At 40.0% G+C, this 23,632-nt stretch overlaps 2 protein-coding genes across 10 annotated transcripts in view; one reads left to right on the plus strand and one right to left on the minus strand.

Annotated features, from left to right (window-relative positions):
- The window catches only part of TCP11L1 (t-complex 11 like 1), a 34,613-nt gene extending 25,668 nt beyond the window's left edge, over positions 1 to 8,945 (plus strand). For all 9 annotated transcript variants that reach the window (XM_043908858.1, XM_043908863.1, XM_043908856.1 and 6 more), the window contains 2 exons: positions 1,605 to 1,777; positions 5,206 to 8,945. In XM_043908858.1, the coding sequence (XP_043764793.1) occupies positions 1,605 to 1,777; positions 5,206 to 5,408 (376 nt within the window). In that variant the 3' untranslated portion in view covers positions 5,409 to 8,945. The remainder of the gene's footprint in view (positions 1 to 1,604; positions 1,778 to 5,205) is intronic.
- Positions 8,946 to 11,930: 2,985 nt separating this feature from the next.
- The window catches only part of CSTF3 (cleavage stimulation factor subunit 3), a 63,760-nt gene continuing 52,058 nt past the window's right edge, over positions 11,931 to 23,632 (minus strand). The window contains exons 11-21 of the mRNA XM_043908855.1: positions 22,359 to 22,468; positions 21,826 to 21,942; positions 21,488 to 21,562; positions 19,780 to 19,923; positions 19,314 to 19,416; positions 17,917 to 17,986; positions 16,458 to 16,653; positions 14,229 to 14,382; positions 13,412 to 13,506; positions 13,203 to 13,263; positions 11,931 to 12,705 (exon numbers count right to left, since the gene is read on the minus strand). Coding sequence (XP_043764790.1) covers positions 12,503 to 12,705; positions 13,203 to 13,263; positions 13,412 to 13,506; positions 14,229 to 14,382; positions 16,458 to 16,653; positions 17,917 to 17,986; positions 19,314 to 19,416; positions 19,780 to 19,923; positions 21,488 to 21,562; positions 21,826 to 21,942; positions 22,359 to 22,468 — 1,328 coding nt within the window. The 3' untranslated portion in view covers positions 11,931 to 12,502. The remainder of the gene's footprint in view (positions 12,706 to 13,202; positions 13,264 to 13,411; positions 13,507 to 14,228; positions 14,383 to 16,457; positions 16,654 to 17,916; positions 17,987 to 19,313; positions 19,417 to 19,779; positions 19,924 to 21,487; positions 21,563 to 21,825; positions 21,943 to 22,358; positions 22,469 to 23,632) is intronic.

Below are 23,632 nucleotides of genomic sequence, written 5' to 3' on the forward strand. Positions count from 1 at the left end.
TCAGGGTCACACGGTCAAGGTTAGAGTCAACTCTAGGGTTGCTAAGCAAGGCTCTAGGACAGTGGCTTTCACATGTTTGTGACCTGGATGCCTAGTAAGGAAATTCGTCTTCCATGGTGATAGTGCACACTTGGACACTCATGTAACTAAAATAAAACCTTTAAAAGTGAAACGTACCCAGCTGTGCTTAATACTTCCTGATATTTCCGTTATATTCTTGCTCCATTAAAAAAAAAAAATTGGTTGTTATCCAATGATACCCTATGTTCACCACCAACTAACAGTTTTGTCAACACAGCCCTGGGGAAAGGTCACATAAGAACCAAGTTGCATTCTTCCAGTGTGTGTGAATGTGACTGAAGTTCTCTGCCCTTTGCACACTCACAGACGTTCTGTGCTGGGTGTAAATGGATTATTTATCAACCAGCAGCAGTTCCCGCTTGTGTGAGGGCAGTGCTCCTGCAGTGAAGGCGGATTAGGTGATTTTTGTGGTTTCAAGCTTTTAGAATGGTTCTAAATATACCTGCTAGTGGTAAAGAAGCCCCCTGCCAGTGCAGGTAGATGGAAGGGATGCTGGTTTGATCCCTGGGTCAGGAAGATCCCCTGGAAAAGGGCATGGCAACCCACTCCAGTATTCTTGCCTGGAGAATCCCATGGACGGAGGAGCCTGGCGGGCTATAGTCCGTAGGGTCACAAAGAGTCAGACACAACTGAAGCGATTAAGCATGCATGCAAATAAACCTATATCTGACGAGGTCCAGCTTAGAGGATTCTTCAGGTGGAATGTCCACAAGCCGCCTCCTCCTTACAAAGTGGAGAAACTGGCTGCTGAGTTTGCACACAGCCTGAGTGTGTTCAGTGTCACGAGGGGGGTATGCATGAGTCCTGACCTGGGCCTCAACAGTCTTGACTCAGGCCTGCAGGGTGTTCGCTGAGGCGAGGCCTGGCCTGAGGCCCTCCTAAGCCCCCCACCAGTAAAACTGCCCTGTCAAAGCTCCTGAGGAGTGGGGCCTGTCTGGCGCTCCCTCAGAAGGTCAGCCCCGGCGTGGCCACCCTGGCCCCAGCGTCGAGTCCCAGGGCTCGGACGTTTGCTCCAGATCCAGGACGAAGGTGACTGCTTTCTTAGAAAACACCCACCAGCACGAGGGCCCCCCACAGAGACGTCAGGGGAGCCCGGGGGCCCCAGGAAATCGAGGTGTGCATTTTAACTTTCAGGTTTCAGTTCTGTTTATTCTTTGAAAGTAGTTAATACACTATGTTTCAAAAGCCACACCGACAAAGTGGTGTCCAGCGCGTTGCTGCAGAGGTGCCCAGGGCAGGCCTCGGTCAGTTGCAGCCTTATTTCACCACACAGATGCGAGCAAGAAGCTGGGTTTTAGATTGTTAGGCCAGGAATAACCTGAGCCGTCCCCTCCCCTTTCTGTTAGAGAGAAGCTCCCCGAGTCGGGTGGACACGGTCTGAGAGGCTTGGGGCAGGGAGGGGTCACAGTTTCCCCCTGAACCGGTCAGTCCACAAATGGGTCGCGGGGGCTGGGGGTGAGGGGACTGCGCGCTCGGCTCACGGGCCCTCCCTTCCGTGCTTCTCCTTCCCTTCTCTGCTCAAGCTCCTTCCACCTGGAGGACGCCCTGACTGCCGTCGGGGAGAAGGTCTGCCTGGAGGTGAGCAGCTGCCTTTCCCTGTGTGGCCTCAGCCCCCTCACCACGGACAAGGAGGCCGTGCTCAAGGGTCAGATCCAGGCCGTGGCCAGTCCCGACAACCCCATCCGCAGGATCGTGGGTACGTCTGGCGGGAGACAGGGCCGGGGACGTGCCTGCGATGGGCTGGCAGGCAGGCGCCTCTGCGGACATTGCGGAGGGTTTGACGGGTGACGAGTGCCGATGGGTGAGGAGAGGGATTAATCACCACCGTGCGGTGAGGGCGACCCCAGGTTTCGGACAAGCGACCCGGCAGCCAGCACTGTCCTGAGGGCTCTGGCTTTGGAATCCCGGGTCTTGGTTCAGAACCCTGCTCCTGCACCGTGAGGTAGTGGGAAATATCCGTGTTGGTCTCTGCCCCTGGTTCCTGGCACAGAGCTGCTGAGGCTCTGGTGCTTTCCTCCGTGCGAAGAGCATTGGGAGCACCTTTTTATTCGAATATTTAGTCTTTTCCCCGGTTCCTGATCCGGAGCTCCTGCAGCCTTTGCAATTTCCTGGGTTTTGGGAGCGTCTTTTGTTCTGAAGAGGTGACTCTCTGGACTCCCTGTTGGGGGCTGGTTCCCCCAACAGGCCAAGCCATGATTAGAAGTTTGGAACTTTCGGCCATACCTTCCATTCTCCAGAGAGAGAGGAGAAGGACTTGAAATGCCTGCAAGATGAACCTTCATGAAAATCCCGGAAGTACAGGGTTTGGAGAGCTTCTGGGTGCCTGAACGCATCCGTGTAGGGGGGCAGGTGGTGCGTGCACCCCTGCTCCACAAGAACAGAAGCTCTGGCCCTCAGTTTCTCCCCTGCCTCACCTCATGAGGGTCTTCTGACTGTTCACTTGTATCCTTTATCAGAGCCTTTATTATATAATAAAGTGGTGAAACCTCCCTGAGTTCTGTGAGCTGCTCTAGCAGATCACAAAATCCAAGGGAAAGGATGCCATGTGCACCTCCGATGTATAGTCAGGTCATACAGAAGTGGTGGGTGACCTGGAGACCTGCTCCTTGTGGTTGGTGTCTGACGTGGGCATCAGTCTTGTGGGCCTGAACCCTTAACCTGTGGGAACAGAGGCTGTGTTCAGGTGGTGTCAGAACTGAGTAAGATTGTGGGACACTCAGCTGGGGTCACAGACAGTTGTTTGGTGGTAGGAACCCCTCTCCTCCAGATCTGGAGTCAGAAGTGTTTTGAGGGGCTTCCGTGGTGGCTCAGATGGTAAAGAAGTCTGCCGTGCAGGAGACCCAGGTTCAACCCCTGGGTCAGGAAGATCCCCTGGGGAAGGGAATGGCAACCCACTCCAGTATTCTTGCCTGGAGAATTCTATGGACGGAGGAACCTGGCGGGCTACAGTCCGTGGGGTCGCGCAGAGTCAGACACGACTGAAGCGACTTAGCATGTGTGCCTGGTGGCCCAGTGGTTAAGACTGCACTGTTCCAGTGCTTCCACTGCTGGGGGCACAGGTTTGATCCTGGGTTGGGGAACTAAGACTCCACATGCCTCAAGGTGCGGCCAGAAGAAAAAGAAACACAAAACAAAACTGGAAGTGTTTTGGACTTTGTAGTGGGGCAAGGATGAGGAGAAGCACAGCTGTAGTACTAGGACGGGTTTTCTATGCAAGTACTTACTGTGTAGCTTGAGCAAGTGATGTGATACTTGAGATTCTTCATCTCTAAAAAGTGAGTAACACCAGCACCTGTAGGGTTGCTGAGAGGACTGCAGGTGATAATATTAAATATAAGTAAGGTCCTTACTGCCAAACCTGGCGGCACATAGTGAGGACTCAGCAACCAGTCGCAGTTATTAAAAATATTACTCTGCTCTATGAGCTGTTCCTTTCCATCATCACTGGTTGATTCTGTTCACTGGTTGATCAAGGAACACATCTAATATTTAATTTTTAGGATTATTGTTATTTGACTGTGAAGTCCTTCCTCAACTTCTTTATGAAATCAGATAGCTGTTCATCTTATAAATAATGAAAAGTTAGCATGCTTCAGGCAAAATCAGAATGATCCATGGTTATCAGATTCTGAGTAGAGGCTGAACTAGTGATATGGGTGTGCTTCCAATACTTTCACTTATTTTTCTTTATTGCTAGGTAATATTTTATGATGGAGAAGGACATGGCAAACCACTCCAGTAGTCTTGCCTGGAAAATTCAATGGACAGAGGATCCTGGCGGGCTACAGTGAATGGGGTCGAGAAGAGTTGGCCGCTACTGAGCGACTGAGCACATATCACAGTATTTTATGAAAAGAAAGAGTCACTCAGTCGTGTCCAACTCTTTGCAATCCCATGGGCTGAAGCCTGCCAGGTTCCTCCGTCCATAGAATTCTCCAGGCAAGAATACTGGAGTGGGTTGCCATTCCCTTCTCCAGGGGATCTTCCTGACCCAGGGGTTGAACCCAGGTCTCCCGAGTTGACATGCAGATTCTTTACCATCTGAGCTACCAGCCCAAAACTAGAATGCTGTCCGAAGTGGGATTTATAAAAAGAGAGTTACATGAATCCGTGATATTTTTACATATTAGATTTTTTTCACCCCAGGCCTGCCTTAGTTACATCTTTGGATTCCTCAGGAGGAGTCTCCTGATGTTGCAGGGCCCTCGGACCCTCAAGATCATTGTCGTTAAGTGGGGTGTGGATGCGGGAAAGACCGCTGGCTTCCAGGCTGCCCCCGTGGTCCTGCCGGCTTGGTTTTTAGTCACAGCCGGTGGCGGTGTGTGACTGGGATCCAAAGAGTGCAAGTCAGTCACACCTGAGAAGCTTCCCTAGTTGAGGTGGGCGTGAAGTTTGAAAACGCTTATTCAATACAAATGCCCCTGTTGCTTTTGTAGTAAAATCTGCCAGGCGCGGCTTGCACACAGTTTTTCGGCAGCTGAGGCTACACCGGACAGTATATGGCAGCACTGTCACGGGGGTGAGGGTGGGGGGCTAAGAAAGCGTCAAACCAAGTGATTCCTCGGAGTAGGACACGGTGCCCGCAGCGCTATGAGCTTCACTGTGGGCCGTGGACAAGGAGGCTCAGGCTTCTCATGGGCTTTGTGGGGAAAACTAGATCAGGTCAGCAGTGCTGGAGTCTTCTTTCTTTCTCCTCTTTTTGGAACTGGTATTTCTTGCCTTGTTTTTCCTCCCACTTTTTATGTGATCTTCAACAGTGGTTAATGTTGGTCTCATTGCGCCTTGCTCCTCTGAGAGCAGAGCCTGTCAGCACCCTAGGCTCCTCTTTATCATCCAAACGTGTATCCTTGCTTTCCAAGTATATCACTTGGGGCGTTGCCTGGGGGCCGGGTCACGTGGCAGGCGCTGGGTGCTAGGGAGAGAGTGACAGGCAAGAGGGGCATGGCCCCCGCGGAGGAAGCATCCCCAAGGGGTGAATGTTCAGAAGGGGGAGGTGCCCCGGGGTGACCAGGGAAGAAGACTTTCTCAAAAAGGTGACATTTAGGCTAAAAACTGAAGCATAAACAGAAGTTTGTAAAGTCGCCCTGACCAGGAAACAAACATCTGCTTTCTCTTCAATCACAGATTCCCGAATCCTGACCTTCTTAGACACCTACCTTGCCTCAAGTCATCAGAAGCCATCGGCCATAGCCCCTGGGGGATTGGGTCCGATTCAAAAAGAGCTAGAGGCAGTTGCCGTTAAATTCGTGCGCCTGGTCAACTATAACAAGATGGTGTTCAGTCCCTACTACGACGCGATCCTCAGTAAGATCCTCGCCAGATCCTAACACGTGTGGTCCCTGTGGCAGCAGTATCACTAGCTCGACCTGTTCTCAGCTGTCATGTGGCTTTTTGGAAAATGGCTATTTAGTACCTTTCTGTTTAATAGCACTGATTCCAAAAGGAAGAAAATCGTGTATCAATGTTGAGAAGACCTGTTGGAAAATGCACTGAATTCTCTTTTGGGGGTTTGTATTTATGAGTGCAAGTTTACACATCAGAGAAGCTGTTTGTTGTCCTGAGTTTCACAGGCGGCGCTCAGCTTTTAGCAGGACTGTCCTGTGTCTCCACCCCCAGGTATCATGGTTGTAGCTGCCTGTCTCTCCCTGGAGCCTGGGACCGCTCTTCTGCCATCTGGGTTGTTTTCCTTTTAGACACCCGAGAGTATCTGACAGCCACCCCAGAGTGAAAGCAGCCAAGCCATGATGCGTTTAGACTCGTCCCTGTCTTGCACAGCCCGCCCCTCCTCCCTTCAGGTATTTTATGTTAGAAGAACTTTATAAATCTTACTGCCTCCTGTCCGCCTCCTTCCACCCCCAATTATTTATTGCTTTCTCCCCTCCTGGCCTAGCCAGAGCCCTAGAATCCTTTCATTCTAGAGGAGTTATTAATATTTGATTTCAAAAAGCTTCTTCTTTTATACAAAATTAATTCTGAAACCTGGATGATAGTGTTTATGGGATGTAGAGAAAGGAAAATTCTTTGATTTTTATGTCTTGAAAGTTGAGGGATTTTTTTTTTTTAATGTTAGTGTAATATAAAAGAAGACAGATATCAGAAGTTTTTACTGAAAAGTTCACTCTGATACAACACCTCGATGTATTGACTGAATTCGAATTCCAGAATTGAATTTAAGTGTTTTCAGATAAAATAGTGTAAGCTCACTTACTTCTCAGGTAATGAAGTTATAGGAAATCTCTGGTTTTTGAGCAGTATTTATCTAGGAACTTGAGTGACCAGAGTTTCTGACATATCCTGTGGCTGAAAGGGTAGCTTGGGGTCTCATAGATGACCTGTTCTGTTAAAAAATAAATGTGTATCTTAGATAGGGACGTTATGTTAGAAACCTAACTGTGAAGTCATTGGGGTGATCTCCAGCTGCCAGAACCACAAGGGGTGGCGTCATGCAAGGAACCCCTTCATTCAAGCCCATAAGGGCAGGGGTGGAGCTGGGGACAGGGTTGGGGAAACATCCACTCTCTGGACCATCTAGTGATACCAGGTTCCAGAGGAGCTACTGGTTATACTGGGAGGGATGTGATTTCTCCATATATTTGCTTCAGACTGCACTCTAATATTTTTACTTGCAGTCAGAAATGTATGCTGGGTTCCATGGTCAGAGGTCATGTTAATAAAGTTTAGGCTCAAGGACAAATCCTCCCTGGTTTCCTGGGAAGGGGTTAAAAGCTCAGTAAGTAGAACTTTTAAAGAACAAAACCACATCTTCTGTAGCGCCTCCAGTGAGGTCACCTCTGGAATTGTTCCTGGAGGTCAGGCTGCACTCACTAGTCGCAGAGAATGAGGTTCAGCGGGTGGGGGGGTGCACTCTGGCTTGCCTCCTCCTCAGTGTTCAGGGGTTCCCCACCCCATCCAAGGATGTGGGAGGGGAGTGTAACCCCCACAGATGCAGGGCGGGTCACCACCTCCTGTAGTCATTTTCCCTAAATCTCCAGGGTTCTTCATTCTGCTTTCTTTTGTAAGAATTAACTCTTAGTAGATTTTTTTCCCCCTCATGGGTTCCTACATGGATAGAGTGACGTTTGGACAGTTTGAAATCTTGATGCCCATGTAACAGGGAGCTTCACAGACTCCTGTGGCCCCCACTACCTCAGTGTCCCCTGGTGGAATTCTACAAGAGCCAGAATGAAGACGGTAAAGTTCAGAATCTCGATATTCATATTGAATCATTTTGCTGTTGCTCTTTGAAGATAAGTGAGCTAGTTTTTCTTCCTGGAATCTCATAGGATTATCACTAAGGGCCAGGAAAATTCATTTAGTTATTTAGTCACTCAGGAAATGTTTGCTAAGCATCTACTTAGAACTCCCCCACCACAGGGTATTTTATCTTGGAGAGACAAAATACCTTTGGCATATAAATTATCCTTCAGAACTGAACTGGTTTTATATATATACTACATGCTGATTGGATTTGACATGGTTTCCTGCCTAAAAGGGTTTGTGGAAAACATATTTTTATGGAAGTGCTAAGTTTATTTGGCAATAGTACTTCATTACAAGTGGGTAGAACTGAGCGCCTTGAGAGCTGGGTTGATATCAGCAGGTCAGTTTGATTTCTCTGATAGTTTCCTAAATGAATGAGTGGGTGAGTGAATAAATGTCTAGAAGTCAGCTGTCAATTGATTGTGAATAGTGGGTGGAGTCACACTGTATGTATTTTTCTTTTTTTAATCTCATTAATTCTAAAGCAAGCTGTAAAATGTGATTGTTCATGTAACCCTATAAATATACTTCAGGTTAAGAGTTACACTGATATATCTTACTGATTAATGCAGTGGACAGGTATATAGGAACTTTTTCTCTGTGAAGAAAAGTTATTAAAAAGTTTGACTCAGTAGGCATATAACGTGCACATTACTGGCTGACAATTCTGAATAGCTTATTTAGCAGTTCTGTGTTTGTGGCTTATTTTAATTTCTCCAAAGTCTTAAGATTCCTGGGAATAGAGCAGCCTGCTTTCCTCCTGAATTTCAAGGGAATGAATAGGTGTTTGCTCTTTGATTTCCAGTGATCTTTTGACATGCCCTGACTTGTATGTAAAACATTTGTATTTCTTTTGAGGCAGAATAGTAGAGTGGGAAGACTGAGAGCTGTCAAGAAGCCAGAGTTCTAATCCCATTTCTGTCATGTGATTAGCTGGAGCAAATCAGGACCCATTTTCAATACCTATAAAATGAAAGGACTAGAAAAGGGCCTTTCAATTCTGACATTCTGGGATAAATTTGACTGGAATAACTGAAGTAGACTGCGGTCGGATTGTGCAGAAAGATCCTGGCTTAGAGGAAGATCTGGGTTGTCTTTCCTCTGTTGCCTTCTTGCCAGGTTGTGTGATACTAGGCCATTCTTCCTGAGGCTCTGTAAAACAAGAATACTAACTCACACTTCCTGTGAGGATTAAATTTGATAATGGATATTAGATTGCTTTGTACACACAAAAGAACTATAAATGGCTTTACTAGCAACAAAGGAGAGCATTGTAACCTTTTGCCTGTAGGTGATGACAGATTCGACCGCGGGTGCCGTCTCCGTCAGTCAAGCACGTTTTCCAGGCCTATAGAGGTTTTCCTCCTATCCTGTCCCGAGACTGTTATTTTCTTTTATCATCTCTTCTGTACCAGAGCTGCAGTCTTATTTCTATGCTGCCACTCACCTGCCCTCCAGTGATTTCTCATTTCCACCTCTATATTATTTGAAGTAAATGAATGGATGACTGACTGGTAGTGGATGATAGACTATGAAACTCATATTAAAAGGCACTATCTCATTGAAAACATAACCTAAATAAAGAATTACAATGATGTTTGCAATTGTGTATTTATATTGGGTTTTATATACCTATTTTAATGGTTTACCTTTTTTTTTTTTAATGGTTTGCCTTTTTATTCAGTTTTCAAAGCACCTTCATGCGACAGGGAAAGGAAAAACTTTTAAGCCTGAAATCCTCTATTAACCTATCGAATGTTCATTTATACTTTCAGAAAAAGCTAGAGTCCTAGAAATGTGTCAGAAACCTGAGCAGGCAGAATTTTACCTAAAACTGCCTTTAGTGTGGATTTCTGTCTTAACCTATGTTGCCTTCTGAACTAATTTATAGTTCAGAAGGCCCGATTTGATGGAATATCACTTAATTTAGAAATCAGTTGTGTCTGGCGTTGGTATCAATAGTCAGACTTCACCACTTTTGTATTTGTTTTATCTGAACGAAGCCTAGCTTCCCTGGTGGCTCAGAGGTAAAGAATCTGCCTGCAATGCAGGAGATGTGGATTTGATCCCTGGGTAGGGAAGAACTTCTGGAGAATGAAATGGCAACCCACTCCAGTATTCTTGCCTAGGAAAATCCCATGGACAGAGGAGCCTGGCACGGGCTACATGGGGTCACAGACAGTCAGACATGACTTAGTGACTGAACAACCACCTATCTGAACTAAACACTGAGAATCTTTTAAGTGCAACTTTTGACTTAAAAGCAACCTTAAAATCAAAGTAACACTTTTTCCTTTCTCATTCTCATTGCCTCTGCTTTTTAAAGTACTGTCTGCTGTGGGCTCAAAGCAGAAATTTGGTCACGTCTTGGACAGCGAAGAAAATTTAGTAAATGGAATTGGTTTTTTGAACTTTTATTCCCAGAGCCTGATAAGCTGACTTCTGTTAAATATTTAAGATTTTACCTAAATCAGTAATGTGGTACTTGAGTTTTGTTAACTTGGCATGAATTAACCATTCAAGAATTCTGAAATTTGTATTAAATAAAATATAACTGCACTTGCTAAACATCACAGTCAAGTAAGAACTACCAACTTTAGTGAAGTTTGCTTTGGGAATTGAAATGTAAAAACAAAAATTTATGAACATGGTGATTTTAATTTTACTATCATATAAATCAACTCTTAGTTTTACATATTAAGTATATGCCAGTAGAGGATTATAAAATTACCAAATAAATTCATAATTATCCCCCAAAGTCAACATGCTGACAAAAGTGGTTTATATGTTCGTTCTTTTCCAGTAGTACAATTTGATCACTTTTATATTTACTAGGTAGCCATATAACCTTTTACTTTAAGTGGCTACACAGATAAAACCTCTTGTTTGAAATTTAGTGCTAAAAGCCAGAGTTTGACTGATTTTTGTTTAGGAAGGATTTATGGTCCTTAAATTTTATCCAGTTCTAGAATTGTGGGGAGATGCTATCATTGTTTTTATGAAGAGGAAAGATATGAATATCTTTTGGTAATTTCTCTGCATCCAGCAATATGGGTATATGAGTCCTTGGACATGTAGGACTGGCTATATATACCATAGGAGTCTGCACATAGAGTTCCAAAAGTGAGTTCAGATTTCCAACATCATGCTACTTGATGTTAGATGAATGAATTATCAAACATTCACACAGAATCATACTAAAAACCAAAAGTTCATATATATAGACAGAACATTAAGTTCTACATATATATAGAATATTAAGAAAATGTTTTCTTCTTAACAAGAAATAATCTGTTTGAAGTTTAAATGTCATATAATTTCTAGGGGGAAAAATCTTAGAAATAAATGCAGTAGGAGCAATTATAATACATATAAATGGCCTTAACAGTCCTTAGTAGCACTTTCACCAAGGTAGGTAGGGGTGTGTATGTGTGTTTTCTTGTTACAATGCTTAAAAAAAAAAAAAGGATCATTTTCCTTGCATAATCATATATGCTTTGTTTGCTCATATGGAAACACTCTTACAGACCCTTACAGGTATTTGAAATCAGTTTGTCTTCTTTAATACACTACCCAACAATGGCACTCCAGGAAGATTCCATATGTCTATATTTTAAAGTCTGCTATATGGTACTGCTTGTGCCTTTCAGATTGTATTGTTGATAACCATGATATTAAAAAGAAAACCCACACAGCTTAGAAATGATACTTAACAAAATCTGAGGTAGAGCTGACTTTGTTTTAAGGAAATTTTACTCAGCTTTACTGGTAAAATACTGGAGACACTTGGGATCAACTTAGGTAAGTATAACCTTGCTACATACAAGTTTATATAAGAAATTAATGTAACTTTTTTCATTTGTAGAAATATTTGAAGCTGAAATTTAATCATACTTGAATTCAAATTCTAAATTGTGTACCCAATATGTAAGACTGTCTCTTTATAGCCTTAATACTTTTCCTTTTTTTTTTGTCCTGATTTTTAGCCTTTACTCTGAATCACAATCCTCAGGGCTCAACATGTTTTTGGTCTAGTTTTCTAAAAATGAGTCTAGAGGAGGTAATGCTCCTAACAAAGAGCAAAACAATTTTTCTGACTTACTTTTTAAGGATAAATTTTTGCTCACTGTAATCAGTTTTTGGTTACGTGGCCACAGTTTATTTTTTTTTTTTGATAGGTAAGAAGTGGATTTATTCAGAGTGAAACACACTCCACAAACTGAGTGTGGACCATCGCAGAGGGCCAGTGCAGCCAGTCATAGTTTTTCCTTAATGCGATCTTTGTTTAGCGCTTAAAAAAAAACGGTCTTGAACATTGAAATACATGTGAGAGCAAGAGAGTGAGTGATTAAAGGAATACCCATACTTATGTCACTTTTGAGAGAGATGAAAGATAAAGTATCTCAGTCTCCCTCAGATTTAACTTGGAGAAAATGCATTCATATTTGAGGATTTCTAAAATGTTTAGTTTACCTCTTAAAAATGGATCCCTCATGTTTTCAAATAGTAGCAAAAAAGACCAGGAAAGGACAATAGTTGTATATATGGTAAATACAAGATGACTTTTCTTTGTATTGTTGACATTTATTTTTAAACTGTATTGGCTAAATAACATAAGCTGCTATTTCAAATGTGAATGAAAGCAGCAGCAGGAGATGTGACTTTTTTTTGAGATCCTTTTATTTTTTAAAGGATTGTTTTAAAATGTTAACCTACAAAACCGATTCCATACATTCTGCCATAAATAAAACGAACAATAAGGCAGCTACATAAGCAAACCAAAAACAGCTGTTTTCAGAAAATGTGATAAAATGCTTTACAATCATAAGCCATCCAGTTTTTAAAATAAAACTGTTGAAAACCCACAAGTCTTCAAGTGGTACGTACAAGACACCCTTGAAGCGGGAACAAAATGTGGTTCTGCCACTTAGTACTGTTCTCACACTTTTGAAAACCTAATTCTGCTCAGAGCATAGGCCTGTTCCAAATCCTAAAATTCACGTAGGTTGGTTGGTTGTTCTCCAGAACCATGTGATAGAGGCACCAATGACAATACAACTTTGTTTCCAAGAACCTTGTAACAAAGCATTGTCTCTTTTAAACATGTGACTGAGAGGCAAAAGGATAAGAGTTTTCTTCTGAGGCAGGCGCTACACCTGCTTCACCGAATCCGCTTCTGCTGCCTTGCTCTGTAGATGTCATGAACAGGGGGGACCACAGCTCCCTTTTCCTCATCTTCATCGGAATCCTCGTTGGGCCTTTTGACGGCCTTCGTGAGCACTGCATTACTTTCCACTGGGCCATTGCCTTCTACGGCCAGCTCTGGGGCTCCTCCAGTAATGATCCTCACAGCTTCTTCAACTGCTATTGAAGCAAAACAAAAGGACTGTTGGAGGGTGTTTAGAAGTCTGCCACTGTGTCACTCACTCTGTTACACAGCAGGAACTAACACAACACTGTGAAGTAACTATAGCCCAATTAAAAAAAAGTTTGCTGTGAAGGAGTATGTATGCACCACTTTGGATACTTTATCATTTTGTAGCCTCCTATTAGCAAATTCTGAGATAGTACTACTGATACTAAATAAAGACAAAAAACTATGGTTAAAATTAATAAAGTTTTCATAAGCAAAATCTGATAGTGCATGTTCACATGAATAGAAAAGAAGCTTTTTATGGTATTTTTCTTAGTAGGATTAGAACATAAACTGGCCCCTGTACCACAGAGGGCGTGGACCCCCGCGAGGCGTCACTGTACTGCTGCAAGGTGGCCTGCTGGTTTTGGAAACTTCCGTGGCGATCTCTCCTGTCTTGGAGACAACAATGTGAACTCCACTCTAAAAATGGGGCCTCATCACTTACTATTTGGTATCTTGCATCTTCGGAAAATTTCCATCAGTTCATCCACTTGTACAAAAGGACCCTATTTTGACACAAAGAAAACTTAATCCCCAATAATCTGACAAGTTAAAATAGCCCCATTTTGTATTTCCCATGATAAAAGAGAAAAAGTACATAATTACTATTTTTACCCATAGAGCAAATATCTGTCATGAAAATGGTGAACAAACCTGGAAACAAATAGGAGGAGGGAGAAGTTTCATTAAAACCACTGCTGCAGGTGGTACTGGGAACACTCCACCAGGGACAGGGTGTAAGCCCGGAGCTGTAAGAGAAAGGAATACAGGAATGGGAGGGAAGGATTTCTATACATGTAATAACTAACATAAGTAATTTGTACATAGATTACTATGTACAAAGAGTCTATGTTGCTTTGTCCTGGACATCTTAAAATGTTTTTAGTGTTCTATATGTTTGACCAAACTCAAGTGGGTGAGACAGTGAAAGCAATCTCAACCCCACGGCCACTGGGAGGCAGAAAAGTAAACAAATGACTTTGCATAAGATGACCCAGAACCTGAGTTAGTTTTTGTCAAAGACCATGTCTAAGCCTCACAAGTCATTTTTTCAGCAAGCCCACTTAAAGTCAGTTATACAGTAACATATTTCATTGTAAGGGCCTTGTTCAAATAGAATTCAGAGACTACTACCTATTAGTAAGTATAAACAATACCAAATATCACCAAAGTAAGTTTCCAGCTGTGCAGGTAACCTGTATGTAGCAGCATTTCAGAAAACTCTCGTAAGTATCACTGCCAAATGGGTTACTGCAATCTGGATCAGTGAGGTTTTTTGTTTAAGACATTTTAAACTCATCTTGATTCAAAGATTACAGCCAAATCACTTGTCATTAGTGACCCTGAGTCTAATTATTAACCTACAATGGAAAGGTCACATTAGTTTGCCCCTCCCAACCCCCACACACCTCTGGATTTAAACCAACAAACAAACGGAGGTCTCAGTACTGGATCTAAAGTCATGGCTTACGTGCTAAATGTCGTGGCTGAAATGGAATCATCTGCTGAGTGTCTGGCTTAGGGTATTCTGGTTTTCTATCCACTTCATCTTTCAGAACAGGCACTATAGAAGGAGCTACAACTGGGTCTGGAATTATAGCTGCTAGCTTAGCACGGGAGACATCCTGAAAATGCAGAACAGAAGAATCCTAAACCTGAAAAAGGGACTTAGAGAGTAGAACTGTGCAATTCTACAGTCCTGAGGATACACTGAATAACTGGGTTAAAACCATAGCGAGAATGGAGAAAGAAAAGCGAGAACTTCCATGACAGTGAAGATTGCCAAGTGTTAAGAGTCATTAGACTCAGTGTCACCAGATGGGATATTTGTAGGATCCTTTTGTAGGTAATACATACTGGGTAGATGTATATACCTGGTAAGTAATAGATACCTACCAGGTAGATGTGGGGTAATTTGGAAGAAAATCTGCAGTTTTAGATATTTTCTGGTATCTCCTTTCCACTAAAACTGAACATCATCCATCAGGTTCTCTTAAGTGAAGAAGCTGATTAAGTAAGGTGCTCTTTCATGAAAGCTAACAAAGCTTATCACTTACGTTAGTTCATAAGATTTTCCTAATGAAATGAAAAATTATTCCCAACATACTGTTACAAGGGAGAAGGAATGTTTATTGAGTAACCACTGTTTGTCAATTTTTGCTGTTCATTCACTCTTTGAGGAGGTAGATAGGATCACCTCCATTTTATAGAAGGGACTAATGCTCAAAGAGGTTCTGCTATCTCCAAGGTTATCTGGCTAAGCAGCAGACAGAGGAGTTGAAAGCACAGGCCTCTCTGATCTCACACCCATTCTGTCTTCTTTTCAGTGTCCCAGCAATGCCTGCCATTGCTGAGAGCAACTCTCTGAGAGAGCCTCTTTTGCCACCATCAAGGGATGTAAGAGAATTTCATGTTCTCAAAACTTGCTCATATGCAGTTGGTGGCAAATCTAAATGAGGATACCAACTAAGAATTGCTTTTTTTTCTCTTTCCCACTCTCACTTATGTGCCACACACAAAAGCATAATGATCCTTCCCAAATACACAGAATAGAAACAGAAATACAAGATGGAAAATTCATGAAGATATTTTCATTACCTTCCTTAATTTCCATTTTCAAATTGGCAAAGTTGAAATAGTCTAAAGATTCTGCATAACAGTCTTAAAAATGCCTTTGGCTTTTCATTAAGAATTAGTTAAACCAGGAGCAGAATCCCCTCATCCCTGAGCAGTAACCCTAGTTTAGAATAGGAATATGGGGCTGGCACACAACTGGAGCTTCCATTAATGAAAAGGTCTGAAGTTTGTTTTAATCTGGTTCAGACACAAGACCAGTGAGACTGAGGTTATAAAAGAGGGCAGTGAGGAAATGAAGAATAATGGTGAGTAACATCCTAATGCTGGCTGGCTTAAGGAGACCAATCCAGGACTCTTGTGGATATAGCTTCCCCTTGGATTTTCATCTGGTCTTTATTCACTTGACACAGAAAAATCAAGCAATGATAGAGCAATGGTTTTCTCACCAAGGGCTATTTATAGGCTATTAATCTTTCCTTTTGGCCTGAATGAGTTCAGGTTCCAGATCTGTTTTCTTAATGATACAGTAGTCCAAATAGAGGAGTTCCATTCCTAGATAAGCTGTTGGGTTGACCAAAAAGTTTGTTCCAGTTTTGTTCCAGAACTGGAACGAAATTTTTGGCCAATGAAATAATTTCCTAAAGGCCTCCACTGAAGGAGCCCTGTTTAAAGATACAAACACTTCAAAGAAATTTATGGATTTACCAAGCTGTAGTTTCTTCATATCTACAACATATATAGCAGGAATTACATTTGGTTTAAGATCTATCAAAACACACTCCTCAGTTTTAAGAACTGTTAGAGAAAAACTAACCTAAGTGACATTCAGATTTTCTTGTTTTTCTTCCCTCTTCCACCTGCCCACAAAATAAGATATAAGGCATTGACAATTTTAGGGAAAGAATGAAGTTTGTTAAATCTCATTTTAATTCTCATTTTGCTCAGTACTGTTGATAATATTTCACAAGCCCAAGGAAAATCCCTGAACTTTTTATATTCTGCAAATTTATTCTAAAACTAGACTAATTTCAATTTCAGAATTTATTTTAAAGTTTATCCATGAACTGTTCTAAAACATTGGGAAAGTAAAGACATCACACACATCGTGAGCCCAAGTACATACCTTATACCCAAGTGCTTTTAGTTCACTTGCAGAGCAAGGATATAAATCCATGAACTTGTATCTGTCTACCAGTAAAGCTGTTTCTTTGCCTTCATACTCTTCTTTGAATGCTGTAAACCGTCTTTTCTCTACTTTGAGTATACTAGCTAGATCACCAATATTACTTTCAAAAGCTAGAAATCGGGCCCAGATTTCTCTGTAAGAAAATAAATATAATCAATACTTCACAATATCCTGGGTTTGGGACTTACAAAAATCTTCCAGTTCCCTTCCTCACCCCTTTTTAAATTATAAGAATCTATTTTTTTTAATTATAAAGATTTCTAAACTTCAAAACATAGAGTAGTATAATGAATACCTACTCCATTACCTAGATTCAGTTATCATTAATATTTTGCTACATTTGCTTCCCCATGTTTTCACTTAAGTATCTGAAAGTGAATTATAGTCATCATAACCTTTCACCCTAAATACTTCCATATTTAAGGTTTTTTTGTTTTTTGTTTTTTCAGTTTTTTCTTATTTAGCCTACTTCCTATCATTTGTGGTCAATAAGAGAGACATTTATCCTAGAGAGGGTAAACTCTAGGTGGGGAAGAGTTGAAAAGGAACCTAGATTTCCAATTTCTCCTGAATGATAATGACTTCACCATTTTGTAGTGGCATGAATTAAAATGTAGAATACATTCTTTGTGCAATGTATGAATAAAAATATATTTCAAAATCTAACATGATTGTTCTCTATTTTTTCCCATTAATAGGGATCACTGGGGACAAATTAGTGCCTTACCACTGTTCTAACAGCCAAAATTAATTCTCTGAGATTCTACTTAAAATGTCAGTAAGCACCTCTGTACTAAAGTAATACAGTGACTTCCTATTTTATGCTAGGTAGAGGACTATCACAAAACTTCTATACTTGCAGACATTATTGCTACTCAACAAGAAAGTAAGAATTGGGAAAGTTAGGAAATCTGCCCAAGGTATAGCTGACTGAGTTGGAATTTGAACCCAAGACTCCAAAGCCTTACTGCTTTCACTGTACCGCTGTTCCTCTGGAATAACTCACAGAGTCAAAACAATAAATCAGGGATATAACCTGTCAAACTTTCATTTTGTAAGTCTTTGCTCTTGAGAAAGAGACAAAAATTTCAGAACTCTGCCCTAATTTGTCCATATCAACTTGTAGGGATATAGAGAAAGATATATTAAAATATTTAATAACAAATTGTTAAGGCATCTCTCAATCCTAGTCAGTATGCAAAAAAAAAATTTTACCAAATCTTAAATAGGTATGAAAATATTGCAGGCAGCCATTTGTAAATGAAACTTCAAAAGAGAAGGGAAATTTCTACTGAAACTTAAGACTCACAACAAGCAAACATTCATCCCATGGACTACAGTTCAAGTATTAAAGCTGCCATTAGAACCTGACCAGTAAGTTTTCACAATGGCTTACCCAGATTTCTCAGGAGGAAGACTTCCAGATGTTAAAACTCGTTCAAACAAAACTCGAGTATTATTGTCCTCTAGAATATTAAAGAAAATTTTAAATATTTTTTAAAAATTTAGTTATATAATTCAACAAAGCATTATTTCATTGAATCCTCACAAAAATCTTAGGCAGAGGGGTCTAAGTATTATCACAACCAGTATTTATATATGAGGAAGCTTGAGGTTCAAAAACATGAAGTGAATTGATTCGGCTCATTGTTAACTGAGTAATGGACCTGGAACTAGAAGCCAGACCATACTAAATAAAAGGTACTGAATAGATGGAAGGGGTGGTGGATGAACGTGGATGATTTTAGACGATAATAATGCTGACAGTGGGCTTTCCTGGTGGCTCAGCAGTAAAGAATCCACTTGCAATGCAGGAGACGTGGGTTCAATCCCTGGGTTGGGAAGATTTCCTGGAGAAGGAAATGGCAACCCACTCCAGTATTCTTGCCTGGAGAATTCCATGAACAGAGGAGCCTGACGGGCTACAGTCCATGGACTCAAAAGAGTCAGACATGACATGGTGACTAAACAACAACAACAATGCTGACATCAGATTCCATCCTCAATTTTACAGTAAAAAATATTATACATACTAGTAACTATTCTAAAAAATGAAGCAAAATAATATAAAACTGGTGAGGAACATTCATTTCATACAAGAAATTTCTTTTTAATTAAATGCTCTACTGACTCACTTTCTGGAGTTAAGTCCTCTTCCAGAGAGCAGAATCACTAAGTTGAAATACAAAGTCATGTTTTAAGTTTTATTCTTTTCTACTATTTAGGTAGACAGAATGTTATATTTTTCTAAAATATCATTAAAATCATTAATATACACCTGTGATATCTAAGCTTACATCTAATTATTTACATGACATAATTTTTTATATTTCTTTCTTAAATCAGTTTTTATACCAGATCTTTTTTTTTTTTTAAAACCAGATCATTTTTAGTCAAGAAGTTACATATCCTGGATTGTGGTGTGGTTAAGTTGACTAAATGAGATATATACATACATATATGAATTCTCTAGCCTTGTACCTGGTGTAAGGTAGGAACCCAATAAAGGATTGCCACCATTGTTATTACAACAAAATAGAAAAATAAAGATGCTCATAAACATAATGTTTCTTTTTGAAATCTCTTCCCCAGTAGCCTCAAAGCATTTTACTCTATGACTTGGGCATCTTTGAGTTTTCATGGCTTGAGATTTGTGGCTTTATTCCTACTACTGTTGGGACTGTGCTGCAGAATTAAAGACCATTCTGCAGAGGGAAAAATTCCAGGAACATAATTTCAAAGCATGACATTGATGGTTTAATATTAACCATTACAGATCTAGAATCTACTTACCATTGAGGTGAGAAAGATAGTCAATATAGGCCAGGACATACTCTGGAATGTCTCCATATTTCTTTAGCCCCAGCTCAAAAATCTTAAAGGCAACAGATTTGTCCTAGAAGTAAAGAAAGCAAAGTACTGATTTCCATCAGATAAGATACTCAATATTAAAACCACATTTAAATATGACTAAGTACATTAAGAATTAAAATGGATATTAAAATCATGTAAAAACTGCAGCACTAAATACCATTCAGGGGATTTAGATTCAGAAATATGGAATTTAATAAGGTATAAATCAGCAGGCAGAGGGGATATGAATGATGCTCCATGTAATTTTACACAGATACACTTAAGTCTCCTTTATGATACAGAAGAATTAAAGTTTAAAGACAGAAACTAGGATTGCCTTTCTTTTAATTAATTTATCTCAGATAAAGCAAATTATTCTATCTTTATATTTTATTTCAGGACTTACCTTACTACAGTAATATTCCATGAGTGCTGCAGTAACATAGACATGGTGGCGGGTTCTGGTATCTTCTCTTGCTTTTTTAAATATCATTCTTCCAGATTTGATACCTTCAGCTCTTCTTGCAAATTTCATATATTGGATATATACCTATGCAAAAAAAGCATTTGTTTTCTATAGATTAGGTAGAATATGATGCCTATGGCATCTAATACAGGCTCACCATACTAACATACTAACATGTTTTGCTGTATAAGAATGCAATTTGAATACCCGAGAAATTGAAAAGTATCAATAAGATGACAGATACTGGACTATTTAAATCCATAAGCAATTTTTTTCTGGTATTAAAGATGCATGCAAATTAATTTTTTAAAATTGAGATATAATTCACACAGCACAAAATTCACCCTTTAAATGTGTAACTCTGTGATTTTTAGTATAATCACAATGTTTTATAACCATTACAATCATCTAATTCCAAACATGCTAATTAAACCTTAAGAAGGAATAAAAGTGAAAATACTAGAAAATACTAAATTTTCTTGATTTATTGCTTTAAAAACCCACTACTTTATTTCCTAAAGGACATATAATGTAACTTCATTGATAAACTGAATCATTTTATACTTTGCACTAACAGAGTACCTAACACATAATAAGTATGCAATATTTATTTGATGAACAAAGGTCTCTGGACTATACACAGGATGACTATGAGTAGGCTCCTGATTGGCCCAGTTTTGATGATGCCAAACCTCGCTGCCCAGATGAATGAACTATGAGTTACTTGAGGAATGAAATTTAACTTATTTGTCATTATACTGCTGGAATCTAGCACAGTGCATAGCAGATGCAGGCTGCCAAACAAATTTTAAAAAGATGACTAAATGCAAGCAGTGGAACCCCAAGGTAAACAAACAAAAAAGGAATAGATTTGTAGTTGACTTGAGGCAGAGGGTCTAGAGCCCCATGCATTGGCCTGTCTGATTCCCCCCCACTGAGAGTTCCACTGCACTTTTACAAAAATAGTGGCTTTGAAAACCATTATTAGAGGGGACCTCCTTGGTGGTCTGGTGGAAGACTTTGCCTTCCAATGCAGAGGGTGTAGGTTCAATCCCTGGTGGGAGAGCTAAGATCCCACATGCCTTACAGCCAAAAAAAAAAAAAAAACACACCAAAACATAAAATAGAAGCAATATTGTAACAAGTTCAATAAAGACTTTAAAAATGGTCCACATTAAAAAAAAAAAAGAAAAGAAAACCACTATTAGAGTAGAATTCAGGATTAAGTGAGTTCCTGTCCAACTGCTTCCCAGAATGTTGGTTTCTCTTGCCTCTATTTACTTAAAAAGAAATATTTATTAAGCCACAATTACATAGCATTGAAACTATGCTCACGAGGAAGGTGTTAGAAAAAGTCCCACTGCAGCTGTTTCATACTTCTGTACTTTAAAAAAAAATAAAGCAAAGAGTACCTTAGTAATTGTCAGGGATTGGGAGACAGGGAAGGGTTGACTATAGGGAATTTCTGTGGGGTGATTTAAGTGTTTTGTATTTTAATTGTGAAGGTTGTCCCATGACTATGTTATTAGTCAAGATTCATAGAACCAACAATTCAACAAAAACCGTAAATTTTACTTTAAGTAAATTAAAAAACTTTTTTTTATAGAAGCAGACTGCAAAGGTGGAAAAGATTTGTAAAGTTACTTACCAAGGTGGGATCAATATCCTCAATTGCCAGAAGTCTATTATATATACTGTGAACTTTCTCATACTTCATGCGACTCTAAGATGGTAGAGAAGAAGTGGATATAAATATATACTCATAAACAAGCAGGATTTGAGCTCTGAGGAATCCAGAGGCTGCACCCCACAAAGGCACCTGCTTTGAGCATAAATATATAATGAGCTAAGGACTAACAACTGTTCATTTTGCATTATCTCTGTCTTCAAAAAGCAATATGCCTGGCAAAGAAGCAGCTAGGAAAAAAATTCAGGGCTGCACTAAAAAAATCCAATTATAAGAAAGTTCTAAATATTTTAACTTACCTCTTCATAATCTGCATATGCAAAATAAAGAAGCATATTCTTCTTTAATAAAGTGCTTATGGCTCTTTCATATATATTAGCAGCTTCATCACTAAATAATTTGGCATTATTCATATCCTAGGAGAGAAAAAAGAAAGCTCACTTACAGTAATTTTAATGTAGCTCAAAGAGAATAAAACACAGACTCATCATATGTATTTACCTATGGACACACATGCATTTACCTATGGACACACATGCATTTCTGGATTCTCAAAAAATTCCAAAGACTTCTTCCATTATTTTAACATAAAAAAGAATCATGTAAGTACTCTAAGTGATTCATCACTTTAATACATTAAAAAAGAGCCACTATATTTTAATTCTAAGATAGTCTAATCACATAAGAGGGTTGCTAAGATTCATAGTGACATAAGATTAAAGTTTTTAATTCTTATACATTATTACCAAAATTCAGTGTTATACTTTTAGTAAATTATTGCTATATTGAAGCCATGAAAAGACCAAAAAGGGGGAAAGAAATGAATACTCACCCCCTTCTCTGCTAACAGTTTACTAGATTGCTCAAGATATTGGGCAGCTTCATACCAAATATCAGGGTGATGGCCCAGCACCAGCAGGCACTGTTCATAAGCAAACATAACTAAGAGAAGACATTTGCAACATTCAATTAGAATAAACATTATTTAAAAAACTATACATATAAGCATTACAACTAAATTTTTAGGCTAAGACAGGGCCCTCAATAATGAATGATAATTAGAAATAAAAAACTTTAGTGATAATTATCATCTACCCAAACCCATTCATTTATCATTTATTAAATTAATATTTATTGAGTACAAACTATATGCTAAGGAATGTGAAAGACACTATGAATATACCAGTGACTAAGACTTCCTATATTCAAGAAGTCTGCAATATTTTGGGAAGATTGATATTAAGAAAGCTATTGTGAAAAGTAATAAGCATGATGAGGAAAGTACAGTGTACTCTTAACTTACAGCAGCAGGACTTAACATAGTTTAGAGACTCAAGAAAGGCTTCACTAAGGAACTGACATCTAAGCGAAACCTGAAGAAGGGATAGAATCTGGTCAGATGAGAGTATAAGTGTAAGCAGAGGCAGGAAGGGCAGGAGTAGACACAAGAATGGTGCAGGCAAAGGAAACAATACTTGCTAGGCTAGAGGACAAGGCAAGACAGAGCAGTCTCTTTAAGTTCCATATTCTAGTGCTGGCAGTGGCACAGCAGTCTGTTTAAGACCAACTCTCAGTGGAGAAAAAAAATCATCAACTGAACAATACAAAAAGCAACAATTTAAAGGCACCAGAGAATGACCAAAAGAAAAAGAAACCAGAGAGGCCTGAGCGCTAAAAAACTGGAATTTTTAAAAATTGTGGACATGTATTTAATATTCCCCTCAAATACACAGCCCTGTGTGTATAGTTCTGGGATAGCTAGAACTCAAGTCAAATGCTGAAGTTTTACCAGCTTGAGGTGAGTGACATGGGAGTTCTGGCTTAGAAGAGCAACTGGAAATTAAGGGGGAAAATCGCCCAAAAGAGAACCACAGAAGGTGGAGGCTGAAAATCTGGACATAAATGCCCTCAAATTTTTAACTGACTCTAAAATAGACATCCACAGGAAAAAATACAAAGAGCCTGAGCTGAAAGAGCTGGAGTGATATCAGCTGCCCACTGTAATGGAGACTATGTTTGGAATCTGACTCCCATCAGGTTAAGGGATTCTGAGTAAACACCTTAAACTTTCCATTGTCTTAGGAGTAAAGCTTATATCCCAGGACT

Source organism: Cervus elaphus, chromosome 1 (genome assembly GCF_910594005.1).
Source record: "Cervus elaphus chromosome 1, mCerEla1.1, whole genome shotgun sequence".
Classification (NCBI taxonomy): Eukaryota; Metazoa; Chordata; class Mammalia; order Artiodactyla; family Cervidae; genus Cervus; species Cervus elaphus.